Source organism: Tachypleus tridentatus, chromosome 7 (assembly GCF_004210375.1).
Source record: "Tachypleus tridentatus isolate NWPU-2018 chromosome 7, ASM421037v1, whole genome shotgun sequence".
NCBI lineage: Eukaryota > Metazoa > Arthropoda > Merostomata > Xiphosura > Limulidae > Tachypleus > Tachypleus tridentatus.
Window position 1 is genome coordinate 108574748 of NC_134831.1, and position 18353 is coordinate 108593100.

At 34.4% G+C, this 18353-nt stretch overlaps 1 protein-coding gene across 2 annotated transcripts in view; it reads right to left on the reverse strand.

Moving 5' to 3' along the window:
- Positions 1–8953: 8953 nt before the first annotated feature.
- Positions 8954–18353, reverse strand: part of LOC143256370 (uncharacterized) — a 73657-nt gene continuing 64257 nt past the window's right edge. Inside the window, exon 10 of one of the 2 annotated variants that reach the window (XM_076513537.1) lies at positions 8954–17111. In XM_076513537.1, the coding sequence (XP_076369652.1) occupies positions 16830–17111 (282 nt within the window). In that variant the 3' untranslated portion in view covers positions 8954–16829. The remainder of the gene's footprint in view (positions 17112–18353) is intronic. The other variant, XM_076513538.1, reaches the window with a different exon arrangement.

Sequence of the window (18353 nt, forward strand, 5' to 3'; positions counted from 1 at the left end):
TTTTCAGAGTGACAGTACTTTTAATAATCATTTTGCAGCTGCTCTAATATCTACACTCAGTTTGATTATAAACAACCAGAATGTTTTCAGAGTGACAGTACTTTTAATAATCATTTTGCAGCTGCTCTAATATCTACACTCAGTTTGATTATAAACAACCAGAATGTTTTCAGAGTGACAGTACTTTTAATAATCATTTTGCAGCTGCTCTAATATCTACACTCAGTTTGATTATAAACAACCAGAATGTTTTCAGAGTGACAGTACTTTTAATAATCATTTTGCAGCTGCTCTAATATCTACACTCAGTTTGATTATAAACAACCAGAATGTTTTCAGAGTGACAGTACTTTTAATAATCATTTTGCAGCTGCTCTAATATCTACACTCAGTTTGATTATAAACAACAGAATGTTTTCAGAGTGACAGTACTTTTAATAATCATTTTGCAGCTGCTCTAATATCTACACTCAGTTTGATTATAAACAACCAGAATGTTTTCAGAGTGACAGTACTTTTAATAATCATTTTGCAGCTGCTCTAATATCTACACTCAGTTTGATTATAAACAACCAGAATGTTTTCAGAGTGACAGTACTTTTAATAATCATTTTGCAGCTGCTCTAATATCTACACTCAGTTTGATTATAAACAACCAGAATGTTTTCAGAGTGACAGTACTTTTAATAATCATTTTGCAGCTGCTCTAATATCTACACTCAGTTTGATTATAAACAACCAGAATGTTTTCAGAGTGACAGTACTTTTAATAATCATTTTGCAGCTGCTCTAATATCTACACTCAGTTTGATTATAAACAACCAGAATGTTTTCAGAGTGACAGTACTTTTAATAATCATTTTGCAGCTGCTCTAATATCTACACTCAGTTTGATTATAAACAACCAGAATGTTTTCAGAGTGACAGTACTTTTAATAATCATTTTGCAGCTGCTCTAATATCTACACTCAGTTTGATTATAAACAACCAGAATGTTTTCAGAGTGACAGTACTTTTAATAATCATTTTGCAGCTGCTCTAATATCTACACTCAGTTTGATTATAAACAACCAGAATGTTTTCAGAGTGACAGTACTTTTAATAATCATTTTGCAGCTGCTCTAATATCTACACTCAGTTTGATTATAAACAACCAGAATGTTTTCAGAGTGACAGTACTTTTAATAATCATTTTGCAGCTGCTCTAATATCTACACTCAGTTTGATTATAAACAACCAGAATGTTTTCAGAGTGACAGTACTTTTAATAATCATTTTGCAGCTGCTGTAATATCTACACTCAGTTTGATTATAAACAACCAGAATGTTTTCAGAGTGACAGTACTTTTAATAATCATTTTGCAGCTGCTCTAATATCTACACTCAGTTTGATTATAAACAACCAGAATGTTTTCAGAGTGACAGTACTTTTAATAATCATTTTGCAGCTGCTCTAATATCTACACTCAGTTTGATTATAAACAACCAGAATGTTTTCAGAGTGACAGTACTTTTAATAATCATTTTGCAGCTGCTCTAATATCTACACTCAGTTTGATTATAAACAACCAGAATGTTTTCAGAGTGACAGTACTTTTAATAATCATTTTGCAGCTGCTCTAATATCTACACTCAGTTTGATTATAAACAACCAGAATGTTTTCAGAGTGACAGTACTTTTAATAATCATTTTGCAGCTGCTCTAATATCTACACTCAGTTTGATTATAAACAACCAGAATGTTTTCAGAGTGACAGTACTTTTAATAATCATTTTGCAGCTGCTCTAATATCTACACTCAGTTTGATTATAAACAACCAGAATGTTTTCAGAGTGACAGTACTTTTAATAATCATTTTGCAGCTGCTCTAATATCTACACTCAGTTTGATTATAAACAACCAGAATGTTTTCAGAGTGACAGTACTTTTAATAATCATTTTGCAGCTGCTCTAATATCTACACTCAGTTTGATTATAAACAACCAGAATGTTTTCAGAGTGACAGTACTTTTAATAATCATTTTGCAGCTGCTGTAATATCTACACTCAGTTTGATTATAAACAACCAGAATGTTTTCAGAGTGACAGTACTTTTAATAATCATTTTGCAGCTGCTGTAATATCTACACTCAGTTTGATTATAAACAACCAGAATGTTTTCAGAGTGACAGTACTTTTAATAATCATTTTGCAGCTGCTCTAATATCTACACTCAGTTTGATTATAAACAACCAGAATGTTTTCAGAGTGACAGTACTTTTAATAATCATTTTGCAGCTGCTCTAATATCTACACTCAGTTTGATTATAAACAACCAGAATGTTTTCAGAGTGACAGTACTTTTAATAATCATTTTGCAGCTGCTCTAATATCTACACTCAGTTTGATTATAAACAACCAGAATGTTTTCAGAGTGACAGTACTTTTAATAATCATTTTGCAGCTGCTCTAATATCTACACTCAGTTTGATTATAAACAACCAGAATGTTTTCAGAGTGACAGTACTTTTAATAATCATTTTGCAGCTGCTCTAATATCTACACTCAGTTTGATTATAAACAACCAGAATGTTTTCAGAGTGACAGTACTTTTAATAATCATTTTGCAGCTGCTCTAATATCTACACTCAGTTTGATTATAAACAACCAGAATGTTTTCAGAGTGACAGTACTTTTAATAATCATTTTGCAGCTGCTCTAATATCTACACTCAGTTTGATTATAAACAACCAGAATGTTTTCAGAGTGACAGTACTTTTAATAATCATTTTGCAGCTGCTCTAATATCTACACTCAGTTTGATTATAAACAACCAGAATGTTTTCAGAGTGACAGTACTTTTAATAATCATTTTGCAGCTGCTCTAATATCTACACTCAGTTTGATTATAAACAACCAGAATGTTTTCAGAGTGACAGTACTTTTAATAATCATTTTGCAGCTGCTGTAATATCTACACTCAGTTTGATTATAAACAACCAGAATGTTTTCAGAGTGACAGTACTTTTAATAATCATTTTGCAGCTGCTCTAATATCTACACTCAGTTTGATTATAAACAACCAGAATGTTTTCAGAGTGACAGTACTTTTAATAATCATTTTGCAGCTGCTGTAATATCTACACTCAGTTTGATTATAAACAACCAGAATGTTTTCAGAGTGACAGTACTTTTAATAATCATTTTGCAGCTGCTCTAATATCTACACTCAGTTTGATTATAAACAACCAGAATGTTTTCAGAGTGACAGTACTTTTAATAATCATTTTGCAGCTGCTCTAATATCTACACTCAGTTTGATTATAAACAACCAGAATGTTTTCAGAGTGACAGTACTTTTAATAATCATTTTGCAGCTGCTCTAATATCTACACTCAGTTTGATTATAAACAACCAGAATGTTTTCAGAGTGACAGTACTTTTAATAATCATTTTGCAGCTGCTCTAATATCTACACTCAGTTTGATTATAAACAACCAGAATGTTTTCAGAGTGACAGTACTTTTAATAATCATTTTGCAGCTGGTGTAATATCTGCACTCAGTTTGATTATAAACAACAAGAATGTTTTCAGAGTGACAGTACTTTTAATAATCATTTTGCAGCTGCTCTAATATCTACACTCAGTTTGATTATAAACAACCAGAATGTTTTCAGAGTGACAGTACTTTTAATAATCATTTTGCAGCTGCTCTAATATCTACACTCAGTTTGATTATAAACAACCAGAATGTTTTCAGAGTGACAGTACTTTTAATAATCATTTTGCAGCTGCTCTAATATCTACACTCAGTTTGATTATAAACAACCAGAATGTTTTCAGAGTGACAGTACTTTTAATAATCATTTTGCAGCTGCTCTAATATCTACACTCAGTTTGATTATAAACAACCAGAATGTTTTCAGAGTGACAGTACTTTTAATAATCATTTTGCAGCTGCTCTAATATCTACACTCAGTTTGATTATAAACAACCAGAATGTTTTCAGAGTGACAGTACTTTTAATAATCATTTTGCAGCTGCTCTAATATCTACACTCAGTTTGATTATAAACAACCAGAATGTTTTCAGAGTGACAGTACTTTTAATAATCATTTTGCAGCTGCTCTAATATCTACACTCAGTTTGATTATAAACAACCAGAATGTTTTCAGAGTGACAGTACTTTTAATAATCATTTTGCAGCTGCTGTAATACCTACACTCAGTTTGATTATAAACAACCAGAATGTTTTCAGAGTGACAGTACTTTTAATAATCATTTTGCAGCTGCTGTAATATCTACACTCAGTTTGATTATAAACAACCAGAATGTTTTCAGAGTGACAGTACTTTTAATAATCATTTTGCAGCTGGTGTAATATCTACACTCAGTTTGATTATAAACAACCAGAATGTTTTCAGAGTGACAGTACTTTTAATAATCATTTTGCAGCTGCTCTAATATCTACACTCAGTTTGATTATAAACAACCAGAATGTTTTCAGAGTGACAGTACTTTTAATAATCATTTTGCAGCTGCTCTAATATCTACACTCAGTTTGATTATAAACAACCAGAATGTTTTCAGAGTGACAGTACTTTTAATAATCATTTTGCAGCTGCTCTAATATCTACACTCAGTTTGATTATAAACAACCAGAATGTTTTCAGAGTGACAGTACTTTTAATAATCATTTTGCAGCTGCTCTAATATCTACACTCAGTTTGATTATAAACAACCAGAATGTTTTCAGAGTGACAGTACTTTTAATAATCATTTTGCAGCTGCTCTAATATCTACACTCAGTTTGATTATAAACAACCAGAATGTTTTCAGAGTGACAGTACTTTTAATAATCATTTTGCAGCTGCTCTAATATCTACACTCAGTTTGATTATAAACAACCAGAATGTTTTCAGAGTGACAGTACTTTTAATAATCATTTTGCAGCTGCTCTAATATCTACACTCAGTTTGATTATAAACAACCAGAATGTTTTCAGAGTGACAGTACTTTTAATAATCATTTTGCAGCTGCTCTAATATCTACACTCAGTTTGATTATAAACAACCAGAATGTTTTCAGAGTGACAGTACTTTTAATAATCATTTTGCAGCTGCTCTAATATCTACACTCAGTTTGATTATAAACAACCAGAATGTTTTCAGAGTGACAGTACTTTTAATAATCATTTTGCAGCTGCTCTAATATCTACACTCAGTTTGATTATAAACAACCAGAATGTTTTCAGAGTGACAGTACTTTTAATAATCATTTTGCAGCTGCTCTAATATCTACACTCAGTTTGATTATAAACAACCAGAATGTTTTCAGAGTGACAGTACTTTTAATAATCATTTTGCAGCTGCTCTAATATCTACACTCAGTTTGATTATAAACAACCAGAATGTTTTCAGAGTGACAGTACTTTTAATAATCATTTTGCAGCTGCTCTAATATCTACACTCAGTTTGATTATAAACAACCAGAATGTTTTCAGAGTGACAGTACTTTTAATAATCATTTTGCAGCTGCTCTAATATCTACACTCAGTTTGATTATAAACAACCAGAATGTTTTCAGAGTGACAGTACTTTTAATAATCATTTTGCAGCTGCTGTAATATCTACACTCAGTTTGATTATAAACAACCAGAATGTTTTCAGAGTGACAGTACTTTTAATAATCATTTTGCAGCTGCTCTAATATCTACACTCAGTTTGATTATAAACAACCAGAATGTTTTCAGAGTGACAGTACTTTTAATAATCATTTTGCAGCTGCTCTAATATCTACACTCAGTTTGATTATAAACAACCAGAATGTTTTCAGAGTGACAGTACTTTTAATAATCATTTTGCAGCTGCTCTAATATCTACACTCAGTTTGATTATAAACAACCAGAATGTTTTCAGAGTGACAGTACTTTTAATAATCATTTTGCAGCTGCTCTAATATCTACACTCAGTTTGATTATAAACAACCAGAATGTTTTCAGAGTGACAGTACTTTTAATAATCATTTTGCAGCTGCTCTAATATCTACACTCAGTTTGATTATAAACAACCAGAATGTTTTCAGAGTGACAGTACTTTTAATAATCATTTTGCAGCTGCTGTAATATCTACACTCAGTTTGATTATAAACAACCAGAATGTTTTCAGAGTGACAGTACTTTTAATAATCATTTTGCAGCTGCTGTAATATCTACACTCAGTTTGATTATAAACAACCAGAATGTTTTCAGAGTGACAGTACTTTTAATAATCATTTTGCAGCTGCTCTAATATCTACACTCAGTTTGATTATAAACAACCAGAATGTTTTCAGAGTGACAGTACTTTTAATAATCATTTTGCAGCTGCTCTAATATCTACACTCAGTTTGATTATAAACAACCAGAATGTTTTCAGAGTGACAGTACTTTTAATAATCATTTTGCAGCTGCTCTAATATCTACACTCAGTTTGATTATAAACAACCAGAATGTTTTCAGAGTGACAGTACTTTTAATAATCATTTTGCAGCTGCTCTAATATCTACACTCAGTTTGATTATAAACAACCAGAATGTTTTCAGAGTGACAGTACTTTTAATAATCATTTTGCAGCTGCTCTAATATCTACACTCAGTTTGATTATAAACAACCAGAATGTTTTCAGAGTGACAGTACTTTTAATAATCATTTTGCAGCTGCTGTAATATCTACACTCAGTTTGATTATAAACAACCAGAATGTTTTCAGAGTGACAGTACTTTTAATAATCATTTTGCAGCTGCTCTAATATCTACACTCAGTTTGATTATAAACAACCAGAATGTTTTCAGTGACAGTACTTTTAATAATCATTTTGCAGCTGCTCTAATATCTACACTCAGTTTGATTATAAACAACCAGAATGTTTTCAGAGTGACAGTACTTTTAATAATCATTTTGCAGCTGCTCTAATATCTACACTCAGTTTGATTATAAACAACCAGAATGTTTTCAGAGTGACAGTACTTTTAATAATCATTTTGCAGCTGCTCTAATATCTACACTCAGTTTGATTATAAACAACCAGAATGTTTTCAGAGTGACAGTACTTTTAATAATCATTTTGCAGCTGCTCTAATATCTACACTCAGTTTGATTATAAACAACCAGAATGTTTTCAGAGTGACAGTACTTTTAATAATCATTTTGCAGCTGCTCTAATATCTACACTCAGTTTGATTATAAACAACCAGAATGTTTTCAGAGTGACAGTACTTTTAATAATCATTTTGCAGCTGCTCTAATATCTACACTCAGTTTGATTATAAACAACCAGAATGTTTTCAGAGTGACAGTACTTTTAATAATCATTTTGCAGCTGCTCTAATATCTACACTCAGTTTGATTATAAACAACCAGAATGTTTTCAGAGTGACAGTACTTTTAATAATCATTTTGCAGCTGCTCTAATATCTACACTCAGTTTGATTATAAACAACCAGAATGTTTTCAGAGTGACAGTACTTTTAATAATCATTTTGCAGCTGCTGTAATATCTACACTCAGTTTGATTATAAACAACCAGAATGTTTTCAGAGTGACAGTACTTTTAATAATCATTTTGCAGCTGCTCTAATATCTACACTCAGTTTGATTATAAACAACCAGAATGTTTTCAGAGTGACAGTACTTTTAATAATCATTTTGCAGCTGCTCTAATATCTACACTCAGTTTGATTATAAACAACCAGAATGTTTTCAGAGTGACAGTACTTTTAATAATCATTTTGCAGCTGCTCTAATATCTACACTCAGTTTGATTATAAACAACCAGAATGTTTTCAGAGTGACAGTACTTTTAATAATCATTTTGCAGCTGCTGTAATATCTACACTCAGTTTGATTATAAACAACCAGAATGTTTTCAGAGTGACAGTACTTTTAATAATCATTTTGCAGCTGGTGTAATAGCTGTACTCAGTTTGATTATAAACAATGTTTTCAGAGTGACAGTACTTTTAATAATCATTTTGCAGCTGGTGTAATATCTGTACTCAGTTTGATTATAAACAACTGAAATGTTTTCAGAGTGACAGTACTTTTAATAATCATTTTGCAGCTGCTCTAATATCTACACTCAGTTTGATTATAAACAACCAGAATGTTTTCAGAGTGACAGTACTTTTAATAATCATTTTGCAGCTGCTCTAATATCTACACTCAGTTTGATTATAAACAACCAGAATGTTTTCAGAGTGACAGTACTTTTAATAATCATTTTGCAGCTGCTGTAATATCTACACTCAGTTTGATTATAAACAACCAGAATGTTTTCAGAGTGACAGTACTTTTAATAATCATTTTGCAGCTGCTCTAATATCTACACTCAGTTTGATTATAAACAACCAGAATGTTTTCAGAGTGACAGTACTTTTAATAATCATTTTGCAGCTGCTCTAATATCTACACTCAGTTTGATTATAAACAACCAGAATGTTTTCAGAGTGACAGTACTTTTAATAATCATTTTGCAGCTGCTCTAATATCTACACTCAGTTTGATTATAAACAACCAGAATGTTTTCAGAGTGACAGTACTTTTAATAATCATTTTGCAGCTGCTCTAATATCTACCCTCAGTTTGATTATAAACAACCAGAATGTTTTCAGAGTGACAGTACTTTTAATAATCATTTTGCAGCTGCTCTAATATCTACACTCAGTTTGATTATAAACAACCAGAATGTTTTCAGAATGACAGTACTTTTAATAATCATTTTGCAGCTGCTCTAATATCTACACTCAATTTGATTATAAAGAACCAGAATGTTTTCAGAGTGACAGTACTTTTAATAATCATTTTGCAGATGGTGTAATATCTGCACTCAGTTTGATTATAAACAACAAGAATGTTTTCAGTGACAGTACTTTTAATAATCATTTTGCAGCTGCTCTAATATCTACACTCAGTTTGATTATAAACAACCAGAATGTTTTCAGTGTGACAGTACTTTTAATAATCATTTTGCAGCTGCTCTATATCTACACTCAATTTGATTATAAACAACCAGAATGTTTTCAGAGTTACAGTACTTTTAATAATCATTTTGAAGCTGCTCTAATTTCTGCACTCAGTTTCATTATAAATACCAGAATGTTTTCAGAGTGACAGTACTTTTAATAATCATTTTGCAGCTGCTCTAGTATCTACACTCAGTTTGATTATAAACAACCAGAATGTTTTCAGAGTAACAGTACTTTTAGTAATCATTTTGCAGCTACTCTAATATCTACACTCATTTTGATGATAAACAACTAGAATGTTTTCAGAGTGACAGTAGTTTTAATAATCATTTTGCAGCTGCTCTAATATCTACACTCAGTTTGATTATAAACAACCAGAATGTTTTCAGTGACAGTACATTTAATAATCATTTTGGATCTGCTCTAATATCTACACTGAATTTGATTATAAACAACCAGAATGTTTTCAGAGTGACAGTACTGTTAATAATCATTTTGCAGCTGCTCTAATATCTACACTCAATTTGATTATAAAGAACCAGAATGTTTTCAGAGTGATAGTACTTTTAATAATCATTTTGCAGATGGTGTAATATCTGCACTCAGTTTGATTATAAAGAACTAGTATTTTTCAGAATGACAGTACTTTTAGTAATCATTTTGCAGCTGCTCTAATATCTGCACTCAGTTTGATTATAAACAACGAGAATGTTTTCAGAATGACAGTACTTTTAGTAATCATTTTGCAGCTGCTCTAATATCTACACTCAATTTGATTATAAATAACCAGAATGTTTTCAGAGTGACAGTACTTATAATAATCATTTTGCAGATGGTGTAATATCTGCACTCAGTTTGATTATAAACAACCAGAATGTTTTCAAAGTGACAGTAGTTTTAATAATCATTTTGCAGCTGGTGTAATATCTGTACTCAGTTTGATTATAAACAACAAGAAGGTTTTCAGTGACAGTACTTTTAATAATCATTTTGCAGCTGGTGTAATATCTACACTGTTTGATTATAAACAACCAGAATGTTTTTAGAGTGACAGTACTTTTAATAATCATTTTGTGATATCTATAAAGATTACATGTACTTAAGATTATTGATTTTTCTATGCTAAAAATGTATTTCTGATGCGTACTTACATCCTTTTTGCAGGATTAGCTATTTTTGGTCAGTGCTGCCGTCTATATGCCACATTTTGCACACATGTTATAAGCTTTGCAATTCCTTTTTTGGAATTAGTATATTTCAACTTGTCTCTCCTGGAAAGCATGTGTCATCTATTAACCAATGATAGCACAGCATGCTCATGTTTCTCTCTCTACCCTTCACTTCCGATACTTTATTTTTTAATTTGGCAGAAAATCAGTCAGCTGAGAAGTGGGAGAAAGGGTGGGAAGTTAAAATGAGGTAAGTACCTTTTGGAAATACATTTTCAGTGTAGGAAAGTTATAATTTCTAATACAGTACTTACCTCCCCTCATAAGGGATCATTACCTTGTCAATCTATGAAATATCATAAGGTATCGATTGGATGGAATCAAATCATGTGAGGATTTAGGTTAATTGGTTTACTCAAATCCAGAATCTCAACAATAGGAACCGATGTACACGTGAACGTAAGATGAACTGCATTCGTGACAAATCAACTCCAGTTGTTGTTTAAATAATGTCAGGAGACCATGCCATTTTGTAAAAATATGGATCAACTCCATATGTTGTAATGAGGAGTCTTTGTCCACCAGGAAAGGGATGGATCAACACCTCATGAGGTAGTCACTGATTTACATTAGCAGAACATCACCACCCTACTGTCAACTGAATAATTATAACCAACTTTTTGTGTAACCCATTCAGAAGAGTACTTCAATGGCAACCACTTCAGTAGCTTGGAACTATAAAGTGATAAGGGGTTAAGAATTTGGTAAAAAGTCCAAAGGAACATCATCACCAGAAATAGTGCAATACGTGACCACAAAAGCGTATTTTTAAAAGCAACCCATACCGTGTTATTCACTTAAGGCAGGGATGGGCATTTATCTTCTTCTGCTTTACCCATGGCTGGGACTATCTGAAATGTACATGTATATGAAGCAATTATAGCGAGGCAGATAACCTTCTGGCAATCTTGTGGAACACTCCATTTCCATGGTGAGAGTGAAAAGCCATGGATAAGAAAATGCGAGTCAACTTAGCTTACAGTGCAAACTTGAAGTTAAAGAATACCTATACAGGCACCACTAGTTACAGAGTGAGATCTGTGTGATGAAACGTGGGGTGGAAGAGAAAAATTAATAAAACTTATCAGTTAAATTTGCACCAAAGTCTGGAGCACTGCCAAAGGTGGAAGACAAAATCCCGACATATATGAATGGTGATACAATAAAGATAAGGGTGACAAACATAGTGGACATGGTCCACGTGCTAGTTTATAGAATCTTCTCCAATGGACGACAAAGATGATAAGCAAGGGAATATGCGAGATGACAGATTTGATGGAACATAGTACAGGAGGAAGAAGGTAGACCAAATGGTGAATCCAATTTGTAAGAGAAGAAGGGGAAATATACAAAGTGAAGAGGATTACCATGGAATAAAAAGAAGATTGTGCATAATGTAAAGGGTAGTTGTATGTGCAATATAACACCACAGGACACTGAATAGACACAGAAATCTACTGTGGTCTGAACGAGGGTAACACCACAGGACCCTGAATAGACACAGAAATCTACTGTGGTCTGAACGAGGGTAACACCACAGGACACTGAATAGACACAGAAATCTACTATGGTCTGAACGAGGGTAACACCACAGGACACTGAATAGACACAGAAATCTACTATGGTCTGAATGAGGGTAAAGATAGCAGAGAAAAGAAAGAAAAATAAGAGAAAAAGAGAAATAAACCTTCCAAGCTGCCACTGTCTTAGGGAGGAAGGTACAATCGTGATAAAGGAGTAAATAGGTAGGGTACATGACATGTCAATGATAAACACATTAGAGAAGCAACATTTGTAAGCCAAGAGAAGAGGAAAATGTCTTAATGAACAAATGAATAAGGAGCAAGAGAAAAATTGGTTCAAATGGAGTTACAGTGAGGGCATGAAGAACAACATTAATGTCCCAATCCAGAGAGTAGGACACCTGAGAGTCCTCTGAATCTGGAAGGAATGTATAAGTTCAGTGAGAACAACAGAAGTAGAAACCCAATGAGATCTGGAAAAATGGAAGGTATGGAAAAGGGCTGCTCCCTATCAAAAAAGTGATGAGATCGAACAACCAGGTGAGAAATTTTGCCACCTGAACCAAAGAAGGCTTGTTGACAGGAAATCCCCTGCCAGTCAAACAAGAGTAGAAGACTTTCCACTTGCTCTCGTACACTTCCATGTAAGATGGGCATATGAAAGTAGCTAACAAGGTGACTCTACATGTGAAGCCAGATCTTCTCACCAAGGACCAAACATAAGTCAGGTTTAAAGATGCAGGATGACAAGATTGGAATGTAGAATGAGAGATCAAAGATGATTATGATGGGAGGAAAACAGTGGAAGATGGCCAAGTGGTGAGAAGAGCAGAAATTGTAACTTCAGAAACCAAGGTTGTGCTGGCCAATAGGGTGTAATAAAAAGGACTCAACAAGGAGTGGAGTGTACCAGTTAAATCACCTGATGAAGCAACTGGATGGGAGGGTACACAAAGTTAAGACCATTCCTTGCTTAAGGCATCGACAACCAGCCTGTGAATGCAGTGCAGGTGACCAAAAGAGGGGCAACTTGGTATTGAGGCCTAGGGCAAATGCATCCATAGGGGAGAACCCCATAGAAGACAAATGTTCTTGAAAATGAGTGGATCTAATGACCATTCTGTAAGATAGATTCAGTGTGTCCATGAAAGACGTTTCATGACATGCAGTAAGGCAATTGTGACGTGCATAGGCCCAATATAGAAGATCCAAAGCCTGAAACATAGGTCACTAGACAGGGTACCCCCTTCACAATTGAAATGAGCCACTACTATAAAGCTATGTGACTAAACCATAACCAGGTGGTGATGGGTAAGAGAAAATAAATGATATAATGTCTAAAGAACTACTAGAAGTTCAAGAACATTGATATGAAAGACAGTTTTGTCTGCTGACCAGTGGTTCGAAGCTTTGTGGTCATTGACCAAAGCCCTTCATCTCTGAAAAGAAGTGTTCATTAGCAGATGTATATTAGAATGTGGGGGAGAAAGTAGCAAGCCTGCTGACATATGAGTTTTGTCTAGCCACCACTGTAAATTATCTCTCAGGGAAGAAAGAAAAAAAATGGTGACAGAAAGAAGATCCCATGCAAGGTTCAATCATTTGTGAACTGTCAACTGCAGGCATCTTATATGGGCATGACCAAGACAGACTAATGCAGTAACAGAGGATCATATCCTCCAAAGCAACAGAACCTTGCAAGCAGTAAATGACTAAGCTGAGAGGACACAATGAACTAAAAGTTCCATGGAGAAGGTGGAGCACAAATAATGTTGATTTCAAAGAAGATCCTCCAAATGCATTAGATGTTGGTTGGGTCAAAGGACTGACTTCTCCAATTTGGTCAGCTGGCTCATTCAAGCTACCCCAGAAAGGATTTGGTGAAATGTGATCGAGATGTGGAGGTAAAGCATTGGAGACTTCCATTTTCGTCATCCACAACTCTGGGGAAAATGCCCATTTCAGGGTAAGAAAGGACTCCATTGTGAACTTGGTGAATGCGATGAAGTGGATGAGGCTTGTTAAATTTATGATTGGCCTCCAATCCCCAGACTTTGTAAGTACCATGAAAAGATGTGAACAAAAATCCCTGAGGTATGGTGAACCATTTCGATAGCCCACTGTAAAAGTAAATCTTGAACCAGCTCTGACAGATGCTAGCAGGAGGAAAGGAAAAGGGTGAGGAGATATGGGACATAAGAAAACAGACTGTCTTCCGCTGATCATCGACAAAGGGAAGCCAGCGAGGCAGAAAATCTTGAACTGAACCCAACAGATAGCCACTAGTACTGTTGGTGGCTAGTTGTATATAGTCACTGTCCTCAATAAAAGATGTGAGGGTGAAGGAAGAAAACAGGAATAGATAGCATGGCAGGCTCTGGTTGAGAGTAAATAGGACACAAAAGTTCAAAGGGTTAAATGCTGGGGGCTGATGCTACCCACAGCTCAGTATTATGAGAGACAGTATTGAAGACATAATGTCTAAGACATGGAGCAAGACATAAGTTTCTGAGATAAATGTAAGGCAAACTGACACGAGACAAAAAGTAAGCCCTCGCATACAAGGCCATAACAATAAAGAAACAGTGCATATAACACCAGAGCAAATGACAATATATGGGCAAAGTGGAGGACAGAAGGTGAATGGTATCAGTAAAAAATCCATATTTCTGTGGAGAGCAGATGTATGGAAGAAAGAAACCTGAGAAGGATAGTATGAGTGGGGTGAAGGCAAAATATTGGGCATATGTGAGACTAACATTAGATTCAGAAGTGGTCACCCACAGAGGCAATAAGAAAGCCAACAACTGTTAATCCAAAAATGGACAGACTGCCCAATGGTAAGAAACAGCAAATTGATCGGAGGCTCTCAGTGGGGGTGCAGCATGCTAATACCTTCACTTAACTGTGAGAAAAAAAGACCCACGTTGATCCAAATATCAGGACAGGAATGAAATAGCAAAAGTGGTTGAAGAGAATGTTAATGTGACAAGGAAGTATGAGAGGAGTAAGAGACAAACATCACAAGCCTGAGGTGCAATATCATATAAGACTGAGGTGAGGCTGCAATGAAGAAGGAATGGAAACCTCAGGAGGAAAATGATGATCAAAATCATCATTACTCTGAATAACTTCAGGATAATTAAGAGAAGCATGAGTGATGCCAGAGGACAAAGGTTGACCCATGTAATGTTCAATTTCCTGATGTACAAGAAGCAGAAAGATCCATCATTAGTTGCCCATACCTGAGGTCTGAGACAAAACACTGGTTGTTGGTGTGATCTCAAAAGTGATAATGTTGAATTCAGAACTCTTAAAATGTGCACAGAGTTGTTGAGCTAAGAAAAAGAGTGACAATAATAAGCAACAATAAAGTAGGAGAAAATACTTTAATTGATGAACAAAAAACTAAATAAAAATTAAACCATGAGTCATGTGAGTGTGCTATGCTACTATTGGTTAATAGATGACACAACAGACAGATTGGAATATGTTAATTCCAACAAAAGGGGGAACACGCAAGGGTTGTAGCATGTATAAAGAAAAAGTGTGCATATCGAGGGCAGTGGTGAGCAAAAATAGCTAATCTTGTAGTTACTATTCAGAATACATCTTGGCTTGTGTTCCCTGTAGTTAGTGTAGCTGCAGGAGCATACTTATGATCTTGTAGTTACTATTCAGAATACATCTTGGCTTGTGTTCCCTGTAGTTAGTGTAGCTGCAGGAGCATACTTATGTCACTGTCATCATATTTGCTATGAAGTTTTGGCCAAGTTTTATACCATATTGATATCATGGTAAGAAGACAAATTACCATGTTTTATACCATATTGATATCATGGTAAGAAGACAAATTACCATGCTTTATACCATATTGATATCATGGTAAGAAGACAAATTACCATGCTTTATAGCATATTGATATCATGGTAAGAAGACAAATTACCATGTTTTATACCATATTGATATCATGGTAAGAAGACAAATTACCATGCTTTATACCATATTGATATCATGGTAAGAAGACAAATTACCATGCTTTATACCATATTGATATCATGGTAAGAAGACAAATTACCATGCTTTATACCATATTGATATCATGGTAAGAAGACAAATTACCATGCTTTATACCATATTGATATCATGGTAAGAAGACAAATTACCATGCTTTATACCATATTGATATCATGGTAAGAAGACAAATTACCATGCTTTATACCATATTGATATCATGGTAAGAAGACAAATTACCATGTTTTATACCATATTGATATCATGGTAAGAAGACAAATTACCATGCTTTATACCATATTGATATCATGGTAAGAAGACAAATTACCATGCTTTATACCATATTGATATCATGGTAAGAAGACAAATTACCATGCTTTATACCATATTAATATCATGGTAAGAAGACAAATTGCCATGCTTTATACCATATTGATATCATGGTAGGAAGACAAATTACCATGTTTTATACCATATTGATATCATGGTAAGAAGACAAATTGCCAAGTTTTATACCATACTGATATCATGGTAAGAAGACAAATTACCATGTTTTATACCATACTGATAATATGGTAAGAAGACAAATTTCCATTACAATCTGAGATATTTCTAAAGACAAATGTTGATTGTTTGAACTGTAACTATAAAAGTTTCATCAACAATGAGCACTGAAACAGGTTTATAGCTTCTACTATGATAAGATTAGTACATGCTGCTAGCCACTACCATAAGACCATTTGATAAATTTACATAAAGCTTTTTACATTATAATGAATGAATATGTCTTGTACCCAATGAAGTAAAAGATGACAAACCTAACCTGGCCAAGTGCTTCTCGCTTTTCACTTGATTTTGCATAATTTTAATGCAAAAAGGCAGCATTCTGAATGTTAGTCTAATAATTCTGTTAAATATATAAATGTGGAAAGCTTTATTAACATTTAATATATTCTTTTAGAGTTTCTAAAATAAACCATATCTCAAAACCAAAAATCATGACTTAAGTAAGAAAACCAATTCAAACTGGTGAGTACTTCAGGGCAAGTTTGGCCCCACATGACAAAATAATCTGTGAATCACATTCTTGAAGAGTACTGCCCATTAGAGATGGTTGATCCAGGACCACGGTGAAGGTGATCTCGGCTGGAATGATAAGAATACCTGCTGTTTGGTCTCGAGTGGACAATAGCATAGTGGTCACTGCCTGACCCAATAGAACGGGGAATGGAGTTCATCGTAGATTCCCCTGCCATGTAAGGCTTGTTAAGGGAAATACGGGAACCATAATGGGAGCTAGAGGCCCATCCAACTCTGTATGGATCATAATCGTCCATCTCGGAGGGCTCTTTATCCACTACCTAGAACAAAAGACAGAAAAAGTGAGTTATTGTAAAAAGAGACAGACATTTAAAACAAAGATCCTAGAGACAAATAAACTGTTTATAAACAAATAACTAAACATAGGAGGGGCAGAAAGAGTTTGTGTATCTACTTTAATGATCTACTTGACACAATCTCTCCTCATAGCCCTCCATGATCGTTTGACAGTACTCGACTGGTATTTTCTTCCATTCTTCTTTACAGAAGGCCTCCAACTCTTGCAAGTTTTTTGGATGACACTGACGAACCCTGGTCTTCAACTCATGCCAAACGTTTTCAATTGGGTTGAGATTGGGTGACTACTCCAGAATGCTTATATGGTTTCTCTGCAACCAGGATTGCACATATTTCAATGTGTGCTTAGGGTCATTGTCGTGCTGGAAGATCCAATGATGCCCAAGCCGCAAGTTCTGAGCATCATTCTTGATATAAGTACCTAATATATCAACATGCTTTTCTTTTTTCATGATTCTGTTGACGTGGTGAAGACTGCCTACACCAGAAGAGCGGAAGGAACCCCATAGCATGATCAAGCCACCTCCGTGTTTAACTGTAGGGACAGTGTTCTTTGGAAGATTTCATTCCCCCTTCTTATGGAAAAATAGTGAACATCATTGTGGTCGAAAAGCTCGATTTTATTCTTGTCTGACCAAAGAATACTCTTCCAATAGGTTAAGGGATTATATATATGCTTTCTTGCATACCTCAATCGTGCTTCTAAATGAACAGGCTTTAAATATGGAGTTCTATGAGGACAGCATGCTTTGAACCCAGAAGAGCGTAACATGTTTGTAACTGTAGAGGTGCTTACTTCAACCCCAGTTTCAATATGTCACTATGTGTTAAACGAGTGTTCTTACTAACTTCTCGGAGAACCTTCCTCTTGGTTCTCTGGAATTTTGGTGGGGTATCCGGAATGAGGGAGGTCAGCAGTTGATCCTGTAAGCTTAAACTTGGCAATTATGCTTTAAACAGTAGATTTTGGCACATTAAGTTGTGTAGCAATACTTGTATTTTACAATAATTCGTTTTTTTAAATCACTGGACAGTTGTTTCCTATTCACCACGATGACCAAGCAGATAATGACGGAGACGGTGCTAAATTGCCAGAAGTACATTTTTTGCTGGCTAAATTCTAATAATTATGAACCCAGTGTCTAGTTCTGGAATGGTATGATGTAGTTTATTTGTTAAACTAAACAAAATTTTTACAGGAATAT